The sequence below is a fragment of the Lichenostomus cassidix genome, chromosome 26 (assembly GCF_008360975.1).
Source record: "Lichenostomus cassidix isolate B80296 chromosome 26, HeHo_3.0, whole genome shotgun sequence".
Lineage (NCBI taxonomy): Eukaryota > Metazoa > Chordata > Aves > Passeriformes > Meliphagidae > Lichenostomus > Lichenostomus cassidix.
The window spans coordinates 516,625-535,398 of record NC_139506.1 but is presented as its reverse complement, the minus strand read 5'-3'; the positions used below and the strand labels follow the sequence as shown (position 1 = coordinate 535,398).

Sequence of the window (18,774 nt, the reverse complement as noted above, 5' to 3'; positions counted from 1 at the left end):
GGTGTTCTGTCCTGCAGGCTAATGAGATCACGAAGTGCCTGGACTTAATCTCATAGAAAATTGTACTCTGGTTCTCCCTGTGCCTGCATAGCCAAACTGCATCAGAGATCACCCTGCCAAACTCAGTTTTTTGCCTTCTGCCTACTCACAGTAAATCATGGAATCCCAGACTGGTTTGGGTTGGAAGCGACTGTAAAGCCCATCCAGTTCCACCCCCTGCCATGGGCAGGGACACATTCCACTGGACCAAGTTGCTCCAAGCTCCATCCAGCCTGGCCCTGGACACTTCCAGGGATCCAGGCGCAGCCACAGCTTCTCTGGGCACCCTGTGCCAGGGCCTCCCCACCCTCCCAGGGAAGAATTTCTTCCCAATATCCCATCTATCCCTGCACTCTGGCAGTTGGAAGCCATTCCCCCTTGTCCTGTCTCTCTAGCCCTTGTCCAAAGTCCCTCTCCAGCTCTCTTGGAGCCCACTTAGGTACTGGAAGGGGTTCTGAGGTTCTCTCTGGAGCCTTCTTTTCTCCAGGTTGAACATCCCCAGCTCTCCCAGCCTGGCTCCAGAGCCCTCAGAGCATCTCTGTGACCTCCTCTGGACTCTCTCCAGCAGCTCCACATCCTTCTTCTGTTGGGTCCCCAGGGCTGGAGGCAGTTCTGCAGGTGCGGTCTCACCTGAGTGGGGCAGAGGGACAGAATTCCCCCCTCTCCTGCTGCCCATGCTGGGGGATCAGCCCAGAGCATTTCCAGCTCTCACCCACCAGCACCCCAAAGTCCTTCTCCCAGGATTGCTCTCAGTCCCTTCATGCCCCAGCCTGGATTGACTGGGAGTTGCTGGAACACTTGCATAGGTGGCAGAGAGTTACCTGTAATTTGCACCTGGAAGCTGAAGGTTTCCCTTTTCCCCAGCTCATTTCCGAGCTCCACAGTGTAGGTGCCACTGTCACTGAACTCAGCTGCCCTGAGCAGCAGCTGGGTGGTTCCATCCTCAGTGCTCACAGTAGCTCGGCTGGGAAGGGGGAGCCCATCCTTTAACCAGGTTACCACTGGCTCTGGAGATCCCTTGAAACAACAAGAAGTCACAACCCATTGTGTCACCTCCAGATTCTGCCTTATTGTCATTGGTTTCATCATTTTACCCCAAATATGCACCTCCACAACACAGTGATGTTTAGAAATATGGATCCATGATGGATCTGAGAGCTCTGATCTGCTCTATAGTTTCTTTACAACTGCTTGCTTTCTCTATGTCCTTTATGGGTGTTATTGTAGTAAAGTGTTCAGAACTGTGTCAACCAAGGTATGCCAGATCAAGGACACATGACATCAGGAGTTAGTATTTTCTGCTTTCTAAAAAAGATCTGTTGGTTTTGGAAAGAAAAAAATCCTCCAAATCTTTATTTTCACTGTGCCATCTTTGGTCTCTGTTCTCCCAGAGATTAGGAGAAAGGCCAGCAACTACACACAGTTCATCTTCATCACCCTCCTCTGATATCCCAGACTTCACAGAGTCATGGAATTGTTAAGGTTGGAAAAGCCCTCCATGGCTATAGAGTTCAACCTGTGCCCAATCCCCACCTTGAAAGCACTAAGTGCCACATCCAGGCATTCTCTGGACACCTCCAGGGAAGGGGATTCCAAACATCCCTGGGCAGCCCCTTCCAAAGCCTGACCACCCTTTCCAGGAAGAAAAGTCTGTGTTGTTCCAAGATTACACCAAAGCACCTAAGGTTTCTGTCAGTGCCTGCCAAGTTCTCAAGTCACAGAGCTCAAGTGCTGCTGCTTGGTGAGACAAACACAGTCAAGGTGTTGCTGAAAATGGTGCCCCAAGGCCTTCTGAGGGAGTCACAGGGAATTCACTGATTTGGAAAGTCAAGCAGAGCAGTACCAGATGATGATAACATTGATAAGGTTGGGTGGACAGCACTGAGCCATGTTTGCAAAGATTCAGGAATGACCACAATCTCATAAAACACCAGTGCCAAGACTGACAGCTCAGTTCTGGCTCATGTTTTCTTCACCCTGAGAGTTTACAGAGCACAGGCAGGCCAAAGGATTTGCCCAGTGACTTGCAGACAAATTCCCATGACATAAAAACAGTGGCTCAGTTTTCCAGTCTGCTATTGAGTGTAGCATAAAGCCAGGCAGCGAATTCCTCCAAAGCCCTTAATACCCACCTCAAAGGGAATCTTCACCCGGACGGGATTCCCTGCTTTTATAACCAGGAAGCTTTTCACTGTGTCATCAATCAGCAACCTGGGAGAGACTGGAAAAGACAAGGATTACTCCAAAAAGGTAGATGATGGTGCAGTCACTGGTGACAATCGCATGCATTCATCCCCTGGTGCCTTCCCCAGCTGGGTAAGGCTGATGAGGAATTTGCAGTGGGAACAATCTCCCTGATACAGTCCCAGACTTCACACCTTTCACATTTCATTACTATAATATAAATATTATCACTATGACTAAACAAGAGGAAGTGATGTAAAAATACTTTCACAACATCTGTGTTCATGTGATGTCTCAGTCACAGAGAAAATGCTCTTTGCCACACTTTATCCTATCATAGGGATCATCTTTTGTGTTTAAATGGTATCTGGGAAAAGGAAATTCCAATGGAAACTTATAAAACATATATGCTATACAGAGCACAAAACATCCACAGGAAACCTGCCAGAATTTATCTAAAATGACGTTTTTCAGCATTTAAAGTATTTTCTCTTCTCTCTTCATCCATATACTATAGCATTTAGTATTTTCTAAGAATACCAAATACAGTAGTGCTAAATTGTATTTAGTGTTTGCAGTATAGAACTGAAAACCTGCTTTCCAGATGGATTTATTTTATCTGTTCATATACCTCCAGGTACAGGCCAAAGTAGACATTTTCACCTAGGACCCAACTTAAGGAAGATGAACCCCTCACAGAATTATCTCTTACTTCTGTAATTATGCAGTGTTCCCAAAGAGCAGGAAAAAGCCAGAATTGCAGATTGTAAATAAAGATGTAAAAGTGAAAATGGTGGAAACTTTCAAACTAGACAAATAAAAAGTAAAATAAAGTATCTAAAAAACAACATTAAAAATTCTGATTTAAGAGAATGAAATAACATGTTTAGTTCCAGAAGATTGTATGAAAATTGACTGAAAACTCTATTTTTCCCTTGGAAGAATGTGGGCAGGGGTAAGGTACATGCAGGGTCTGTCTGGTGACAGTGGTGTGGCTCTGCATTGGGGGTAAAATGTAAGTCCAAGGAGAAAATGGAGTTCTGACGGTTGTTTTATCAAAATGAGTCTCTAAATGAGCTGAGCACTGTGCATTGCATATCTAGTATCAAATGAGATATTGAGACTGTCTTGCTGAGGTGAGCAGATAACCCCAAGGTGAGGAGGAGCAGTGCTGTCCCAGTGTTAGTCTGGCCTGGGAGCAGCTCATCCCAGTGTCCTACAGCCCTGGCTGCTCCTGCCCCCTGAGAGTGCCCTGTTCCTGGGACAGAGCCCCTGACCCATCCCCTGCCCCCTGAAAGTGCCCCATTCCTGGGACAGAGCCCCTGCCCCTGAGAGTGCCCTGTTCCTGGGACAGAGCCCCTGACCCATCCCCTGCCCCCTGAAAGTGCCCCATTCCTGGGACAGAGCCCCTGCCCCTGAGAGTGCCCTGTTCCTGGGACAGAGCCCAGAGTCCCAGAGCTCCTGACTCACCCACAGCAGCAGCAGCTCCAGTACAAGCCTCGATCTCCATTGCCTCCCCAGGACCGCTGTCACTGAGGGCCCTCACACGCAGGAACAGCTTCTCCCTGGCCTGGAGGCCCTGGACCCTGCACGAGGTGCTCTCTGCAGGGAGGGTGAAGCATTTGGTCCAGCTGGGGCTGTTACAAGGCCTCATCTCCACCTCATAACCTTTCACATCAATCCCATCTTGGACTTCAGGTCTGTTCCATGTCAAGGTGACACTGGTGCTATCACTGCTGCTCACTTTCAGGTCCTGCACTTGGCCTGGAGATTCTGAAAGGAGAAATTTTAATTTAAATTATTTTTCTAGGATTTCTCCTCTTTTCAGTCACTGCCTGAGATTCTCCAACATTCTTGCAGTGCACTGGATTTCCACCCTGCTTGTCTTGCCCCACCATGTCCCAGCTCTTCAGAGCTGGATCCAGGTCCCTGCTCCTCTCAGCCCTGCAGTAAGTCCACAACATTCCACAACATTCCAACACTCTGCAGCCCATCCTGAGTGTTTCTCAACACTGCACATTACCCCACACAGGGATCTGCCACATCTTGGCTTGGACATCCCACAGGAAATCCTTCCATTACTTCCTCCAGCTGATTCTCGGCCATGAAACACTCCCCCATTAGTGATCCTTGTCTCCACACACTTTTACAGGGCATTTAAGAACATCTCCCCACAAACACCCCCAAAGCAGAGCACAGCACTTACTGGTGGGGTCCCGGGCAAAGGCGGGCTCTGAGGGGTCACTGGGCTGTCCTGTGCCAGCAGCATTGACAGCTGCCACCCGGAACTCATACTGCACACCCTTCTTGAGGCTGGTCACCTTCAGCTTCTTGTCTGCAGAGAGGAGCATGTTGGCTCAGGGGAGCTGTTCCCCAGCAGGAAAGATGAGAGAGCAATGCTGTGCCTTTTTCCAGGTATAATTGTGGACTGAAAAAATTCTCAGGAGCCATAAATGTCCTCACTGATTCCCCTGCCATTCCCTATCCAAGTGCATGTGAACTTCTGGGATGTGTTCATTGTATTCTCATCACAATCACAAGCACATCAATCACAAAAATCCAGAATCATTTTGTTGGAAAAGACCTCCAAGGTTATCCAGTCCAACCTGTGACCCATTACCAACTTGATGTGAAAGGTGTTAGATACTAAGCAGCTCCTGAGGCCAGCTGACATTTTTGCCTTTTCAAATCCACCAGACTGTGCCAGGATTCAGGATACCCACCTTTGACAAGCACGTTGGTGACTGGCAGCCAGGTCACAGTGCCCTTCTTGCGTTTCTGAACAACGTATCCCATAATTTGGGAGGCGCCGCTTTTACGGGGAGCTTTCCAGGATACGGTGATGGTGTCCCTGCTGGCACTGACAATCTCAGGGGGATCTGGGGCACCAGGGGTAGCTGGAAAGAGATGAGGGTTTCATTACTAGTAGGTATGTTTTTATTGCAAGATAAAACAGTATTGTGTGTAATTTCTTCTTCCAGATTTCCCAAGGTATTCCTACGGATGTACTTTGAAAACCTGGCTGAGACCTGAAGCTGTAGATCCTGTTCCCCACACAAACTGGATCCAATGTGGACTCTGTTCCTAAGTTTGGACTTCCCAAAAGACCTGCTGTCATCAGGACTGACAATTCCTCTGTCAGTGAGGTGTGTCATTCCTACATGAGATGAACAGTGATCATCATTCATACTTTCCACGACAGAAACTGGTAAAAAAATGGATTTTCTTTGCCCTCTGTTAAAGTGGTCTGTTAAAATCATGGGAATGAGAATAAAGAAGATAATTAGAACTGAACATTGCTCTCTCTAATACTGTATTTGTGCTCATGGCAAACCCATTCTAGCATTTAAACTCCTTGAAGGACAAAGACAATGTTCAGTTGTTTGGAGATCAGGGAAATGAAGCGATCATGCTGAGAAGTGCTGCACAAACAGAGAAACTCCCTTGGCTGTGGAGTTAAGGCCTCACATGTTCCCTTTGCAGCCACACCAGGAAAAAACTTCCTTCAACCTTGATGCATTTTGCATGAAACTTCCTTTCCAATCCAGAATGGAGCATGACCAAGGAATTACTGCATCTCACTCAGCATCACCAGAGCCTATACCAAACTGCTGCTCTTGCTGGGCAACCTCCACAGCTTTGTGTGAAGACTGAAGTTGAGATCTGCAGCAACATCCACAAAACAGTGAATTTCCATTTATGTCAGCTTTGACAATGAATTTTCCAACTTGAATTATGAATTATGAGAAGTTCTCCTCACCTTTACCAGCTGCCTTCACTTCCCCCGACTCCAGTGTGTCACTCATTCCCTCAGCATTCACGGCCCTCACCCTGAAGTAGTAGCTCATCTCTTCCTCCACTTTGCTTGTCGTGAAGCTGGTGCAACTCCTGGGGGTTTCTCCCAAAGTCTCCCAGTTGTTCCTGCCCACCTGCTGCCTCTCCACGAGGTACCTTTGCACTGGTTTGCCCCCATCATCCTTTGGGGGCTTCCACTGGATCGTGATGTTGCTGGCAGAGCTTTCTAAAATTTTGATGGGTCCTGCTGGGGGCTGTGGCTTGTCTGGGAAGATGAACAGAGACATGAGTTGGCTCCAGACCCAGACCTGCTCCTGGATTTGGAGCAGACACTGTCCCTTGCTCACCAGCTAGGAGAATGTTCCTGATGAAATACAGGCACAGTTGCAGGATGAGGGCTGGGCATGTGAATTGCCTCTTCCAAACTTCTACTCTTCTAACTTTTGATAGGGAAGATGGAAAGCCAGGCCCTTGCTCTAACTGAGTCAACTGTTCTCATATGCACTGCACCAGTTCAGCTTGTTAACACAGGCAAAACATAATTTTTGGTCTCCCCAAAGAGCCCATTTATAGGAGGGCTGAATTGGACCTTGGTCCTATTTCAGATCTGCATGTTGGGAAAAGTTCCATCTCCCACAGTGTCTGTACATTCAAAACTCAGCTGCTGAGGCCATGAAAAACCAAACTAGGTTAGTGTCCCCTTGTACTAAAGGGCAAGAAGCATGTCAACAATCTTTCCTTGTACCCTGATTTTGGGCAAAATACAGTCTCTTCTTGGAATACCCAGTCACTGCAAATAAGGTTGTCACCAGTGTCAATGGATTCCCTGCCTAAGCCTTACAGTGAAGCCCACAGTGGATGTTACAGGATCTTACCTATGACCACGAGCTTTAGGTTGATCTCCAGGACACCACTGTCATTCTTGAGCCTGACTTTGTAATCCCCACAGTCCCTCCTGTCGCAACTGGAGATGGAGAGCGTGGTGCAGGTCTCTGTCTTGTCCACACGGATCCTGGAGTCATCCCCCAGCTCCATCCTGTCCTTCAGCCATGCAGTCCTGATGGGCCCCCGGCCCTCAAATGGGATCCGTATCTTCACCCCCTCCCCAGCCTTGGCCACTGTGGGAACACTGGTCAAGTTCTTGAGGAGGAGTTTGTCCACCTGGGGAGGATCTAAGCAGGTGATACAAGGTCACTGAAAACCACCATTCCATGAGGATAATGCTCACCTTGGAGGGAAGGGATCTCCTTATGATGCTGCCAGCAATGCTTAGAAGCTCACAACTCTTGGACCTTCACCTTTAGTTGTACTTTGCTACAGGATAATTATCACCAGGTTTTGTGGTATCACACTGTCCCTTCACTGGAGAAAATTTCTCCTAGGCAATACACTAAACACAAGAATGGAGAATCTGCTCTGATAAAGTGTTTTGTGCACCCCAAAATCTTTGAGTTGCTAACAGAAGCTTTTGGGGAAGCCTTCCTAGTTAAACTTGCAAATGCAAAAAACATGTGTACAAAAACATCTCCCATTTATCCTGTGGGATAAATTTCCACTTATCCCATTAAACCTTATAACTTTATTGTAAGGTTATTTCAATAACCAATGACACATCTCTGAGTAAATATATTACATTTAAAGCCCATCAAGGCTCTCATGCTGCATTGGTGGTTTGAATAGACTCACCTTCAACAAAAATTGAAGCTTCAGTTTTCACATCTCCACCTTCAAACCTGTATTTCCCAGCATGAATATCTTCAACTTTGTTAATGATTAGTTTGTGGACGAGACCTTTCTTTTCAAAGACAACTCCGTCCATGCTTGTTAACTACAAAGTAAAGGACAGAGGACCCATTCTTTTAAAGAAAAGGGAAAAAATGCAATCCAAATGGAAACTGGATAGCCAACAATTTGAAATGCAATTGAAAAGACTTATGAATATCATGCATGTATAATGACAGTATTCTGGTATTACGGTATTCTGTTGTCCAGAGAAGCTGTGGCTGCCCCATCCCTGGAAGTGTCCCTGCCCAGGGCAGGGGGTGGGACTGGATGATCTTTAAGGTCCCTTCCAACCCAAACTACTCTGGGATTCTGGGATTCCCTGAACCCTTCCAGGGTCCCACTCAGATTGTAGGAGATTATCAGGGAGAAGGACACCTTGACACCACTCTTAAGGAAGCAGAGCCAGAAAGCAGAGCATTGCTACCCAACGACAGCAGCCAGCTCAAGGAACCCACCTTTAGGCCATCCTTAAACCAGGTTCCTGTCACATTGTCCTTGCTGACAGTGCAGGACAGCTCAGCTGGATCCCCCTTCAGCACTCGCACGGTCGCCAGCTGCTTGTTGAGATAACAGCGTGGGACTGAACAGGCACAGAAGAAGGGAAAGAAGTCAAATCTGTGTTACGGAGGAACATCTAGAGCTGGAAATGTACGTGCATTTGAGGGGAAAAGGCCTTTAGAAAAATATGTCCTGCGGTCATGACATGCTTTTGTGCCACCTCACTGTGGGCCAGCTGGGCACATTCAGTGCACTGAGGGACATGCAGCCATCCCAAAATCGACTGTATCCCAGCATCCACCTCATGGGCAATGGATTCATCACAGATCACATTATTTAGCTGCAGATTGCCTTGTTTATGTCTATGCTAATTGTCTTGGCTCTCTCTACAGCCAGTGGGAAAACCCAGATTGTTCCAGGGTGTGGACACACTGCTTCATCCTCCTCTTCCTCTGCACTGACCACACACAGGGCTGCCCAACATGTCCCTCTAAACAGCTCCAGCCATACTGTTCTCCACCCCCGTATTTGTCTTTCCCTTCCCAAGTTCTTCTTCATTAACATCCTCATCCCCTCTCTAATAAACACCCCACTCCTTCCCCTTGAACTCCAACTTTTATGATTTTACTTCCTTATTTATATTTCTGGTTTAGAAATGATAAATCCTAACTTGTGAGCAACCCCATTAGGCAAATATTCCCCTCTGATTATACATCTGAAATTTCTCATTCCTACCATTTGCACATCATCATCTTGCTGGTGGAGCCACAAGATGCCACAGGTCTTACTCAAATGGCTGCAAACACATTACTCCCCTCTTACTCTATGCAACACATCATTCCTGATGTTACAAGACAAAAGAGCTCTTTGCATTACGTAATCCCATATAAGCAGACACAGAATTGTTTCCAGAATTTGGAAAAACACAGCTCTTTGCAGTAGGTGTTAGAAAAATAAAGTGAAGCCTTCCGATCTGAATTGGAACAGAATCAAATATGGCGATATTACTTTAAACTTCACGGGAACTGGTATGTTTGTGAACTGGTCTCTACCACAAGCATGTGAAACATGAATTAACAGATGAGACCCGATTTAGGTAATTTAAACAAACAAAATCTTTTAGACCTTTAAGGCAGTTTGATCAGAGCAAATTGTCTAAGATCAAACAGCCAGTCAGTGGGAGAATTAGGAACAGATCGTGGGACAACCAAATTTCTACACAGAGCTGTGCTTATCTAAACCATAACATCCCATTTCTTTGCAGGATTAAGAAAGTGAATATCAAAATGCAAAGAACAGGAGTCACCAGTTAACCACGTACCTTTGAGATCATCCAGGACACTCCGTCTCTTTTGGCCTGTGCTTTCCATGTTGTTCAGGGCATAATTTGCTTTAAGATCAAGGTCAGGTTCCTGGTTTCTCTGGTTTGCTGGAGGAGGCCCACCAAAAGGACCTGACATCTGGGCATAACTCAGTGGACCTTGACCAAACCCACCTGATCTACTCCTGTCAACAGATCTGTCATGGGATTTGCTCCCTGCCCCTCCAAAGGCAGAATCTCTGCCATAATGGGAGCCTAACTGTCCGAAATCTCTGCCTTCTCCCCTGGCTCCTCCTGGACCTGACAGTGACCCTCTGTCACCAGCTTTGTTCCCTGGTCCTCTGACATCACTAGCAGTGCCCTTTCCAGTTTCACCTCCCAAAGATCTGCCAGGATGTACATCCAGCCCATATTCACCACCTGGCCCAACAGCACCTCCCACACCTCCTTTACCATGGACTGAATCCTGTTCATCCCCTCCCAACCTCCCAACCCCATCTGCACCAGCCCTGGCTCCAGCTGATGCACTATCCCTGCCATAGGGAGACCCTGCACCCCACAGTCCAGATGCTTCCCCGGAAAAGCCCTCTCCTCCTGCTCCATCTGCATATCCTCCTGCTCTGCTCAGCATGGCATCCCTGCCATGGCCAGAACCCATCATTTCCTCACCTCCAAGACGAGAATGAGCAGCTCCTGCCACAGCCCCAGCTGGGAGACCATCCTTTCCATAGGGACCCCCAACTCCCCCTGCACCACCAACACCTGCTCCAGCTGGGAGACCATCCTTTCCATAGGTACCTCCAACTCCTCCTGCACCAGCACCACCAGCTCCAGCTGGGAGACCATCCTTTCCATAGGTACCCCCAACTCCTCCTGCACCAGCACCACGAGCTCCAGCTGGGAGACCATCCTTTCCATAGGGAGACCCAAGTCCCCCAGCACCACCAACACCAACTGCCCCTGCACCTCCAGCACCAACACCTGCTCCAGCTGGGAGACAATCCTTTCCATAGGGAGCCCCAACTGCCCCTGCATCTCCAGCACCAACACCTGCTCCAACTGGGAGACCATCCTTTCCATAGGGAGACCAAACTCCCCCTGCACCAGTCCTACCAGCACCTGCTCCCAGTGGCCGTCCATCTGGACCATACAAAGCCTCTCCAAATCCTCCTCCACCAGCACCACCAACTCCAGCTGGGAGACCATCCTTTCCACAGGGAGACCCTACTCCCCCTGCACCACCACCACCAGCACCTGCTCCAACTGGGAGACCATCCTTTCCATAAGGAGACCCAACTCCCCCTGCACCAGCTCCACCAACACCAGCCCCAGCTGGGAGTCCATCCTGTCCATAGGGAACTCCAACTCCCCCTGCACCAACATCACCACCAGCACCTGCTCCAGCTGGAAGACCATCCTTTCCATAGGGAGACCCAAATCCTCCTACACCAGCTGCACCAGCTCCACCAGCACCTGCTCCAATTGGGAGATCATCCTTTCCATAGGGAGCCCCAAGTTCCCCAGCACCACCAGCTCCACCAGCACCTGCTCCCAGTGGCTGACCATCTGGACCATACAAAGCCTCTCCAAATCTTCCTGCACCACCAACACCAGCCCCAGCTGGGAGACCATCCTTTCCATAGGGAACCCCAACTGCCCCTGCACCTCCAGCACCAACACCTGCTCCAGCTGGGAGACCATCCTTTCCATAGGGAACCCCAACTGCCCCTGCACCTCCAGCACCAACACCTGCACCAGCTGGGAGACCATCCTTTCCAAAGGGAGATCCAACTGCCCCTGCACCTCCAGCACCAACACCTGCTCCAACTGGGAGACCATCCTTTCCATAGGGAGACCAAACTCCCCCTGCACCAGCCCCACCAGCACCTGCTCCCAGTGGCCGGCCATCTGGACCATACAAAGCCTCTCCAAATCTTCCTGCACCAGCACCACCAGCTCCAGCTGGGAGACCATCCTTTCCATAGGGAGCTCCAACTCCCCCTGCACCACCAACACCAGCCCCAGCTGGGAGCCCATCCTTTCCATAGGGAACCCCAACCGCCCCTGCACCAGCTGGGAGACCATCCTTTCCATAGGGAACCCCAACTGCCGCTGCACCAGCTGGGAGACCATCCTTTCCATAGGGAACCCCAACTGCCCCTGCACCTCCAGCACCAACACCTGCACCAGCTGGGAGACCATCCTTTCCATAGGGAACCCCAACTGCCCCTGCACCTCCAGCACCAACACCTGCTCCAACTGGGAGACCATCCTTTCCATAGGGAGCTCCAACTCCCCCTGCACCAGTCCCACCAGCACCTGCTCCAGCTGGGAAACCACCCATTCCATAAGGAGATCCAGCACCTGCAAAACCACCACCTGCAGCTCCACCAACTCCTGTCCCAGCTGGGAGGCCATCTTTTCTACATGGATACCCAAGTGCTCCTGCACCAGCACCACCACCACCACCAGCCCCAGCAGGGAGACCATCCTTTCCATAGGGAGCTCCAAGTCCCCCTGCACCTGCAGCACCAACACCTGCTCCAGCTGGGAGACCATCCTTTCCATAGGGAGACCAAACTCCCCCTGCACCAGCCCCACCAGCACCACAAACACCAGCTCCCAGTGGCCGACCATCTGGACCATACAAAGCCTGTCCGAATACCCCTGCAACACCAAAACCAGCCCCAGCTGGGAGACTGTCCTTTCCATAGGGAGCTCCAAACCCCTCTGCACCTGCAGCTCCACCAGCACCTGCTCCAGCTGGGATGCCATCTTTGCCACATGGATACCCAAGTGCTCCTGCACCAGCACCAGCACCAGCACCAGCACCAGCACCAGCACCAGCACCAGCACCAGCACCAGCACCAGCACCACCTGCCCCAGCAGGGAGACCATCCTTTCCATAGGGAGCTCCAAGTCCCCCTGCACCTGCAGCACCAACACCTGCTCCAGCTGGGAGACCATCCTTTCCATAGGGAGACCAAACTCCCCCTGCACCAGCCCCACCAGTCCCACCAACACCAGCTCCCAGTGGCCGACCATCTGGACCATACAAAGCCTCTCCAAATACCCTGCAACACCACAGCCCCAGCTGGAGACTGTCCTTTCCATAGGGAGCTCCAAACCCCTGGGTGTGTGGGGGTTTTGTGGTGTGTCCTGCACCAGCCCGCACCAGCCCGCACCAGCACCAGCTGCCCAGCGGGAGACCATCCTTTCCATAGGAGCCAAGTCCCCCTGCACCTGCAGCACCACCACCAGCTCCAGCTGGGAGACCATCCTTTCCATAGGGAGACCAAACTCCCCCTGCACCAGCCCCACCAGTCCCACCAACACCAGCTCCCAGTGGCCGACCATCTGGACCATACAAAGCCTCTCCAAATCCTCCTGCACCAGTGCCACCAGCTCCAGCTGGGAGACCATCCTTTCCATAGGGAGGCCCAAGTCCCCCTGTACCAATACCACCAGCCCCAGTTGAGAGACCATCCTTTCCGTAGGAAGATCCAAATCCCCTTACACCAGCCCCAGCAGCAGCACCACCACCTGCTCCCAGTGGCCAACCATCTGGACCATATAAAGCCTCCATTTCTCCTGTGGAATTGCCACCTGTACCAGGTACAGCCCCATCTCCACCTGAAAGGCCTCCTGGCCCATACAGTGATCCAGACTTTCCTGCCTGCCCTAACTGATCCCTGGCATGAGTTGTCAGGGCATCCTTGCCATAGGGGGTCCCTGTTGGTCCCTCCCTGTTTATGCCTGCTCCGTTCATATGACCCACAGTGGGATACCCATCCTTGCCATGGTGGGACCTTGTTCCTCCTGCCATTCCAGCACCTGCAGCATTTCCCCCAGCTCCAGTTCCTGGACCAGTCCTGTTGAACAGATCACCTACACTGGCTCCCACTCCAGCTGAATCAGACTCAAGACCATCTGGCACAGAACTTCCACCACCCAATCTCCCAGCACCCCCAAAACCAGCTGTGTATCTGGCATCACCTAAATTCCCATCCTTGTCATACTGAGAGCCCAAACCTTTTCTGTCATCCATGTCAATGTTAACAGCATCCAGCACACCCTCACCTCTGCCATCCACAACATTCCATTTACCTGCCGCTCCTATGGCACCACCAGGACCTGCTCTGCCTGACACAGAGTCCGTGCCATGGACAGCCCTTAACCCGCTTTTGCCCCCTAAGCCTTTCAGTCCAAAGATGCTGCCATCATTTGCCACTGAGTCTCCATCTACACCTGCTCCAGAAAACTGCCCAGACCACGTCTCTCCATTTATGTGGGTTTTGCGAAGCCCCTCTTTTCCCAGAAATCTTTGGCTTGCATCATCAGGATCAATGGAGTGGCCTTGGCCCCTGCCTTGGCTGCTGCCTTGGCCTGTTCTGTACCAGCCAGTTTTCTCCACACCAGAGGATGTGGAAAAGGAAGGATGATCTTCATCACCAGTTTGTTCTTGGCGCCGAAGCTTCCTTGTCCTTTCGTTGTCTGCCATTGTTTCTTTCAGCCACTCAGATGTCTCCCTTTCAATCTTTTCTCCTTCATCCTGTCTCCTCTTTCCTTTGGCATCTGAAGTTGCATTGTTTGATGGGAGCAGATTTACAATTTACAGAAAAAGAGGGGAACAAAATAACAGAAAATCAATAGGTCATACACTGCATCAACAACCGAAGAAAATGTGTTAGCACTTCTTGAATTTCATTTTAGGACGCACACACCTAATACATTTTAATAAATTTAAAATAATTTCAAATAGTGAATTTTTCAATATCACATTCAGACAATGAAATGTTAATTGAAGACAAATTATTTTTAGTTAAAACACATTGTTTTTTAGTGGAAACATGCTCATTATAACAAACAAACCAAAAATAACAGAAAAAGAAACTTCTAGTATGATAGATGTGATTTAGAGGGGCTTAGATTCTATCTGGGATTCATTAATTCCATCTGCCTTCTTCCTCCAACTATGGAGGAGTTACAGAATATTCCATGCACAGAGGAGGCATCAGTTCCCACCCTGAAACTGGGATTTTGCTATTCCAGAGGCGGCTTGCACATCTGTCTAATGGCTGGTTTAGGGATGGCCAACTTGAGGACTTAAAGCTTCCAGACCTGTGAATAAGTTTGGATGAATCCCAATTTCAGGCTGTTCTGAGAGCAAGTCACTCACTGCTTTGGCTTCCAGACTGGATATATTTTATTAGAGTATTAACAGCTCACTGAAACCCATGGGCAGTTTCTCTGTTTCAGAAACTCACACTGCTTTGGACAGCCTTTGTGAGAGAGACCCTCCCTGCTGCTGCAGGAGGATCCCAAAGGAAACCAAAGTTAAAGGGAACCAAAGGAATCACCTTTCAGAAGCAAACAAATATGAGCCAGGTGACTGTCAATGTGCCTGCACTGAAAGGAGTGTTCCCACCTTCCCAGCTTCCTCTGAGCTCCTTCCAATATGTTTAACCTCTAATTGGGAATGAAAAATATTATCTAGCAAGAAGAATGGCAAAGAGAGTGCAGAACTGAGAGTATCAAAAGCTCCCTGAGGCCCTGCCTGCTGCCCTGTGATCACTGAGACACCTTCCTCAAAAACACATGGGGAGATAAGGAGCATTTCTTGATAACTGATGGAGAATGGGCTACTTCATCGTACCTGTAGAGCAAACAAGCCAATAGGATTTATCAGGAATAATTAAGAGGGGAAAAGTTGGTCTGATTTGAAGAGGAAAGAGGGTCTAACTAGACCTTCATTATTCCAAACAGAATTTAGAATCATGGAATCACAAAATTATTTGGATTGGAAGGGACCTTAAGACTCATCTCATTCCAACCCCTGCCATAGGCAGGGACACCTTCCACTATCCCAGGTTGCTCCAAGCCCTGTCCAACCTGGCCTTGGACACTTCCAAGCATGGGGCAGCCCCAGCTTCTCTGGGAAGCCTGTGCCAGGGCCTCCCCACCCTCACAGGGAATAACTCCTTCCCAATAACCCATCTAACCCTCTGGCAGTTGGAAGCCATTGCCCCTTGTCCTGTCCCTCCAGTCCCTTCTCCCAAGTCCCTCTCCAGATCTTTTGGAGCACCTTTAGAAACTGGAAAGAGTTCCAAGGTCTCCCTGGGGTCTCATCTTCTCCAGGCTGAACATCCCTAGTTCTCCCAGCCATAAATTAGGAAATAGAGACTCAGCAATTCATTTTCCAGCAGAGCAACATCTCTCTGAGCCATCAGGCAGTGAGAGGAATGTTTTTTGCCAACACACCATGGGAACAACCTGCTGCCAACCACTCACACTCCACGAGGAGCCAGGCGCTGGAGGAGCCCTGTCCCGCGTCGAGCGTGTACAGGCCGCTGTCCGAGGGCACCACGTTCCTGACAATCAGCTTGTGGGTCAGGCCATCAGGTGTCACAGAAATCTGGTGCTTGTCACTGGCCTGGAGGGGGTGGCTTTTGTGCAGCCACACAGGCTCGTGGCAGGGTGTGCACAGCACACACTGGAACTCGGCATCCCCAGCCTCAGCACAGCGCACGTCAGAGAGCGGCTGCCGGAACCGCACTGGAATGGCTGCAGGGGAAACCAAGAGCTGGGAAGGAAACAGCTGGTTCTATGCTCCAAAGAAAATTGTTACAGCTGAGGGAGGGAAGAACAAGAACTTGTGGTGCCTCTGAGAATTGGGTTAATGAGAAAAAGGAAAAACTGAGATTTGCTTCTATGCCCAATTCTGCAGAGAAGCAGAAAAACAGATTTTTGTTTTTATTATCTCCTGAGACATTTGTACCACACAGCACTGATGTGCTGGCAGTTTGTAGTCATTGATGTGTTCCTGCAGCACAATACTTAGATTGAGTTTGCTGTTATTATTCTGAGTTTACAGAAGCAAACTCTATTATGGGGTAGGTTGAGCGCCCACTGTCACTCATAGCCAGATTGGTACTTGAGCCCAGACCTGCTCCTTTGGACTGCAAAGGCAACACCCAAAGCACATCATCCCCCTCCTGCTCCTTTTCACCTGTGCCAGACAAGGAGTCCTTACTGGGCAACACAAAACCAGTCCTCTGTGGTGGTCAGGAGTTACTGTTGAGCTTTGCACTTGCTCCTAGATACAATTTTCCAGCAAAAAAAAAAACTGTCACAGTTGCACATCACATCCATCAAACTGAACACCTTACCTTGAGCATCCAGTTCAGTTGAGAAGACAGGGACATCCTCCACCCTGACCTGGTAGACGCCGGCATCCTCTGGCTGCACATCATTGACAGTGAAGTAGTACCTTCTCCCAACTCTCCTCAGGCAGTGCTTCCTGTACTCATCTCCTGTCCCATACCGGAGCCGCTCACCATCCTGGGAAGGGGAGGGGGACAGAAGGAGTGTCCTCACAAAGGCTCAGCCAGTGCCAGGCATTTCAGACAAATCAGGACAGGTTGGTTTTCCATTTTTATCTGGTTGATATAAATGAGTAACCTCACAGTGCCCAGGGCTCTTGGCAGCACAAAGGCACTGTCTGGACAGTGAGTCCTGCACAGAACACAGCACCAGGCTCTGAAACTCAGCAAAACAGCAGCTCTTGGCTACACAAATAAGAGTCTGAAGCTTAACTAATAAACACTTACCACAGCTCCTAAGACAAAGCACTTTCTTGCTTAGATTTCAGCATCCTCATAGATGAATAAGCAGGAGAGTTTACCACTTTCTGTAGCACATTTGGATTACATTCTCCAAATTGTGGCTCATAGACTTCATGTTATACATTTGATTCAGAAGTTCATAGTTAGTCTGTCCTCCCATTCAGTGAATTCTGATTTTCCCTGGATTAAAGCCTCTAACCACAGTTTGACTGAAAGGTATCTTCCAGAAAAACAACCCCAGCACTGAGCACCTGGGGATCTCATCAGTGAGACTATGGATCTATAGGGGATGTTTTACATCTGAGATCTTCTTTTACAGAGGGAGTTGTGCAATAACACACTTGAGAAAGTTTAAAAAATTTATACAAAACTGCAGGATTTCTGCAGTTTGAAAGACACTGTTGGGAGGATGGTCTTAACTGAAGGAGCTTAAACTGAAGGAGCGTCAAGTTCCGTATAAGAAAGAAACCCTCCCCATGAGGGTGGGGAGGCCCTTGCACAGGCTGCCCAGAGCAGCTGTGGCTGCCCCATCCCTGGAAGTGACCAAGGCCAGGTTGGACACTGGGGCTTGAAGCAACCTGGGATAGTGCAATGTCTCCCTGCCCATGGCAGGAGGTTGGAATGAGATGAGTTTTAAGATCCCTTGACCTTTAAAAGGTCCCTTCCAACTCAAACTGTTCTATGAATTTCCTGAAGTCACAAGGATGTCAGTTATTGACTGCATCTCCTCTGCTTGGATCTACAAATCCCCAAGGATTTTGAGCACCCAAGATCACCCCACACCCACACTGCTCCCTAAGCAAGCAAGGATCTGCAAAGGACAGACAACTTTAAGGCATTTGTATGCTCTCAGCCACTGCCCAGCAGATGAAGCCTTTTCTGTTAGAACACCTGAGGGGCTGCTCTGAGCTGCTGCTGCCCATCTCATCCCTCTCACCTTGAGCAGGTAAACATTGCTTTTGCTGTTTTTCAGTTCCATCTCCAGGCTGAATGTAGCATTTCCCTCCTTGTTGACTTTAATGTGTTCACAATTTTTGAGACTGTGAATTAGCTGCAAAGAAATATTAAAGAACCTAGTAAATTATAAAGCTGCCATTACAGAAGTTCTTAAGCTGTTGAATTAATCTGAAATCTACTTTAAAGAGCTACTGCTAACACTATGTAGTAGAAGTATCTGCAAGTCACAGTCCTGGTACAGTAAGTTGCAGTTTCTGTAAGGTGCCAGTTTCCTTCTGTATATAAATTATTTTTTATGCATTGCCTCCTGGTCATTCTCACACTGCCTACCCAGATCTCTACATGCCCCTGCATGTGAAGGCAAATTTTCACTCTTGGATTGAAATCCAAAGTGGTCCACACTTTGGACCCCAAATTTTTATTTTGGGGTCCAAATTCTTATCAGAGACATCTGAATACCCCTGTGGGAGGTATTTCCTAAAATCTGTGTACTGAGCTTCAAAAAATTCGTCATCATTTCACCTGCACAAGTAAAGAAGTGGGACTTCTTTAAAATACTGTCATACAAAA

At 49.1% G+C, this 18,774-nt stretch overlaps 1 protein-coding gene across 4 annotated transcripts in view; it reads right to left on the bottom strand.

The window, feature by feature from the left end:
- The window catches only part of IGFN1 (immunoglobulin like and fibronectin type III domain containing 1), a 62,099-nt gene that overhangs the window by 3,260 nt on the left and 40,065 nt on the right, over positions 1–18,774 (bottom strand). For 2 of the 4 annotated variants that reach the window (XM_085083160.1, XM_085083161.1), the window contains 16 exons: positions 18,185–18,298; positions 16,792–16,963; positions 15,914–16,186; positions 12,866–14,197; positions 12,473–12,616; positions 10,799–12,424; positions 9,623–10,657; positions 8,259–8,383; positions 7,705–7,846; positions 6,894–7,190; positions 5,984–6,283; positions 4,947–5,120; positions 4,430–4,558; positions 3,694–3,996; positions 2,172–2,260; positions 861–1,056 (listed from right to left, as the gene is read on the bottom strand). In XM_085083160.1, coding sequence (XP_084939286.1) covers positions 861–1,056; positions 2,172–2,260; positions 3,694–3,996; positions 4,430–4,558; positions 4,947–5,120; positions 5,984–6,283; positions 6,894–7,190; positions 7,705–7,846; positions 8,259–8,383; positions 9,623–10,657; positions 10,799–12,424; positions 12,473–12,616; positions 12,866–14,197; positions 15,914–16,186; positions 16,792–16,963; positions 18,185–18,298 — 6,451 coding nt within the window. The remainder of the gene's footprint in view (positions 1–860; positions 1,057–2,171; positions 2,261–3,693; positions 3,997–4,429; positions 4,559–4,946; positions 5,121–5,983; positions 6,284–6,893; positions 7,191–7,704; positions 7,847–8,258; positions 8,384–9,622; positions 10,658–10,798; positions 12,425–12,472; positions 12,617–12,865; positions 14,198–15,913; positions 16,187–16,791; positions 16,964–18,184; positions 18,299–18,774) is intronic. The other 2 variants (XM_085083163.1, XM_085083162.1) reach the window with 2 other exon arrangements.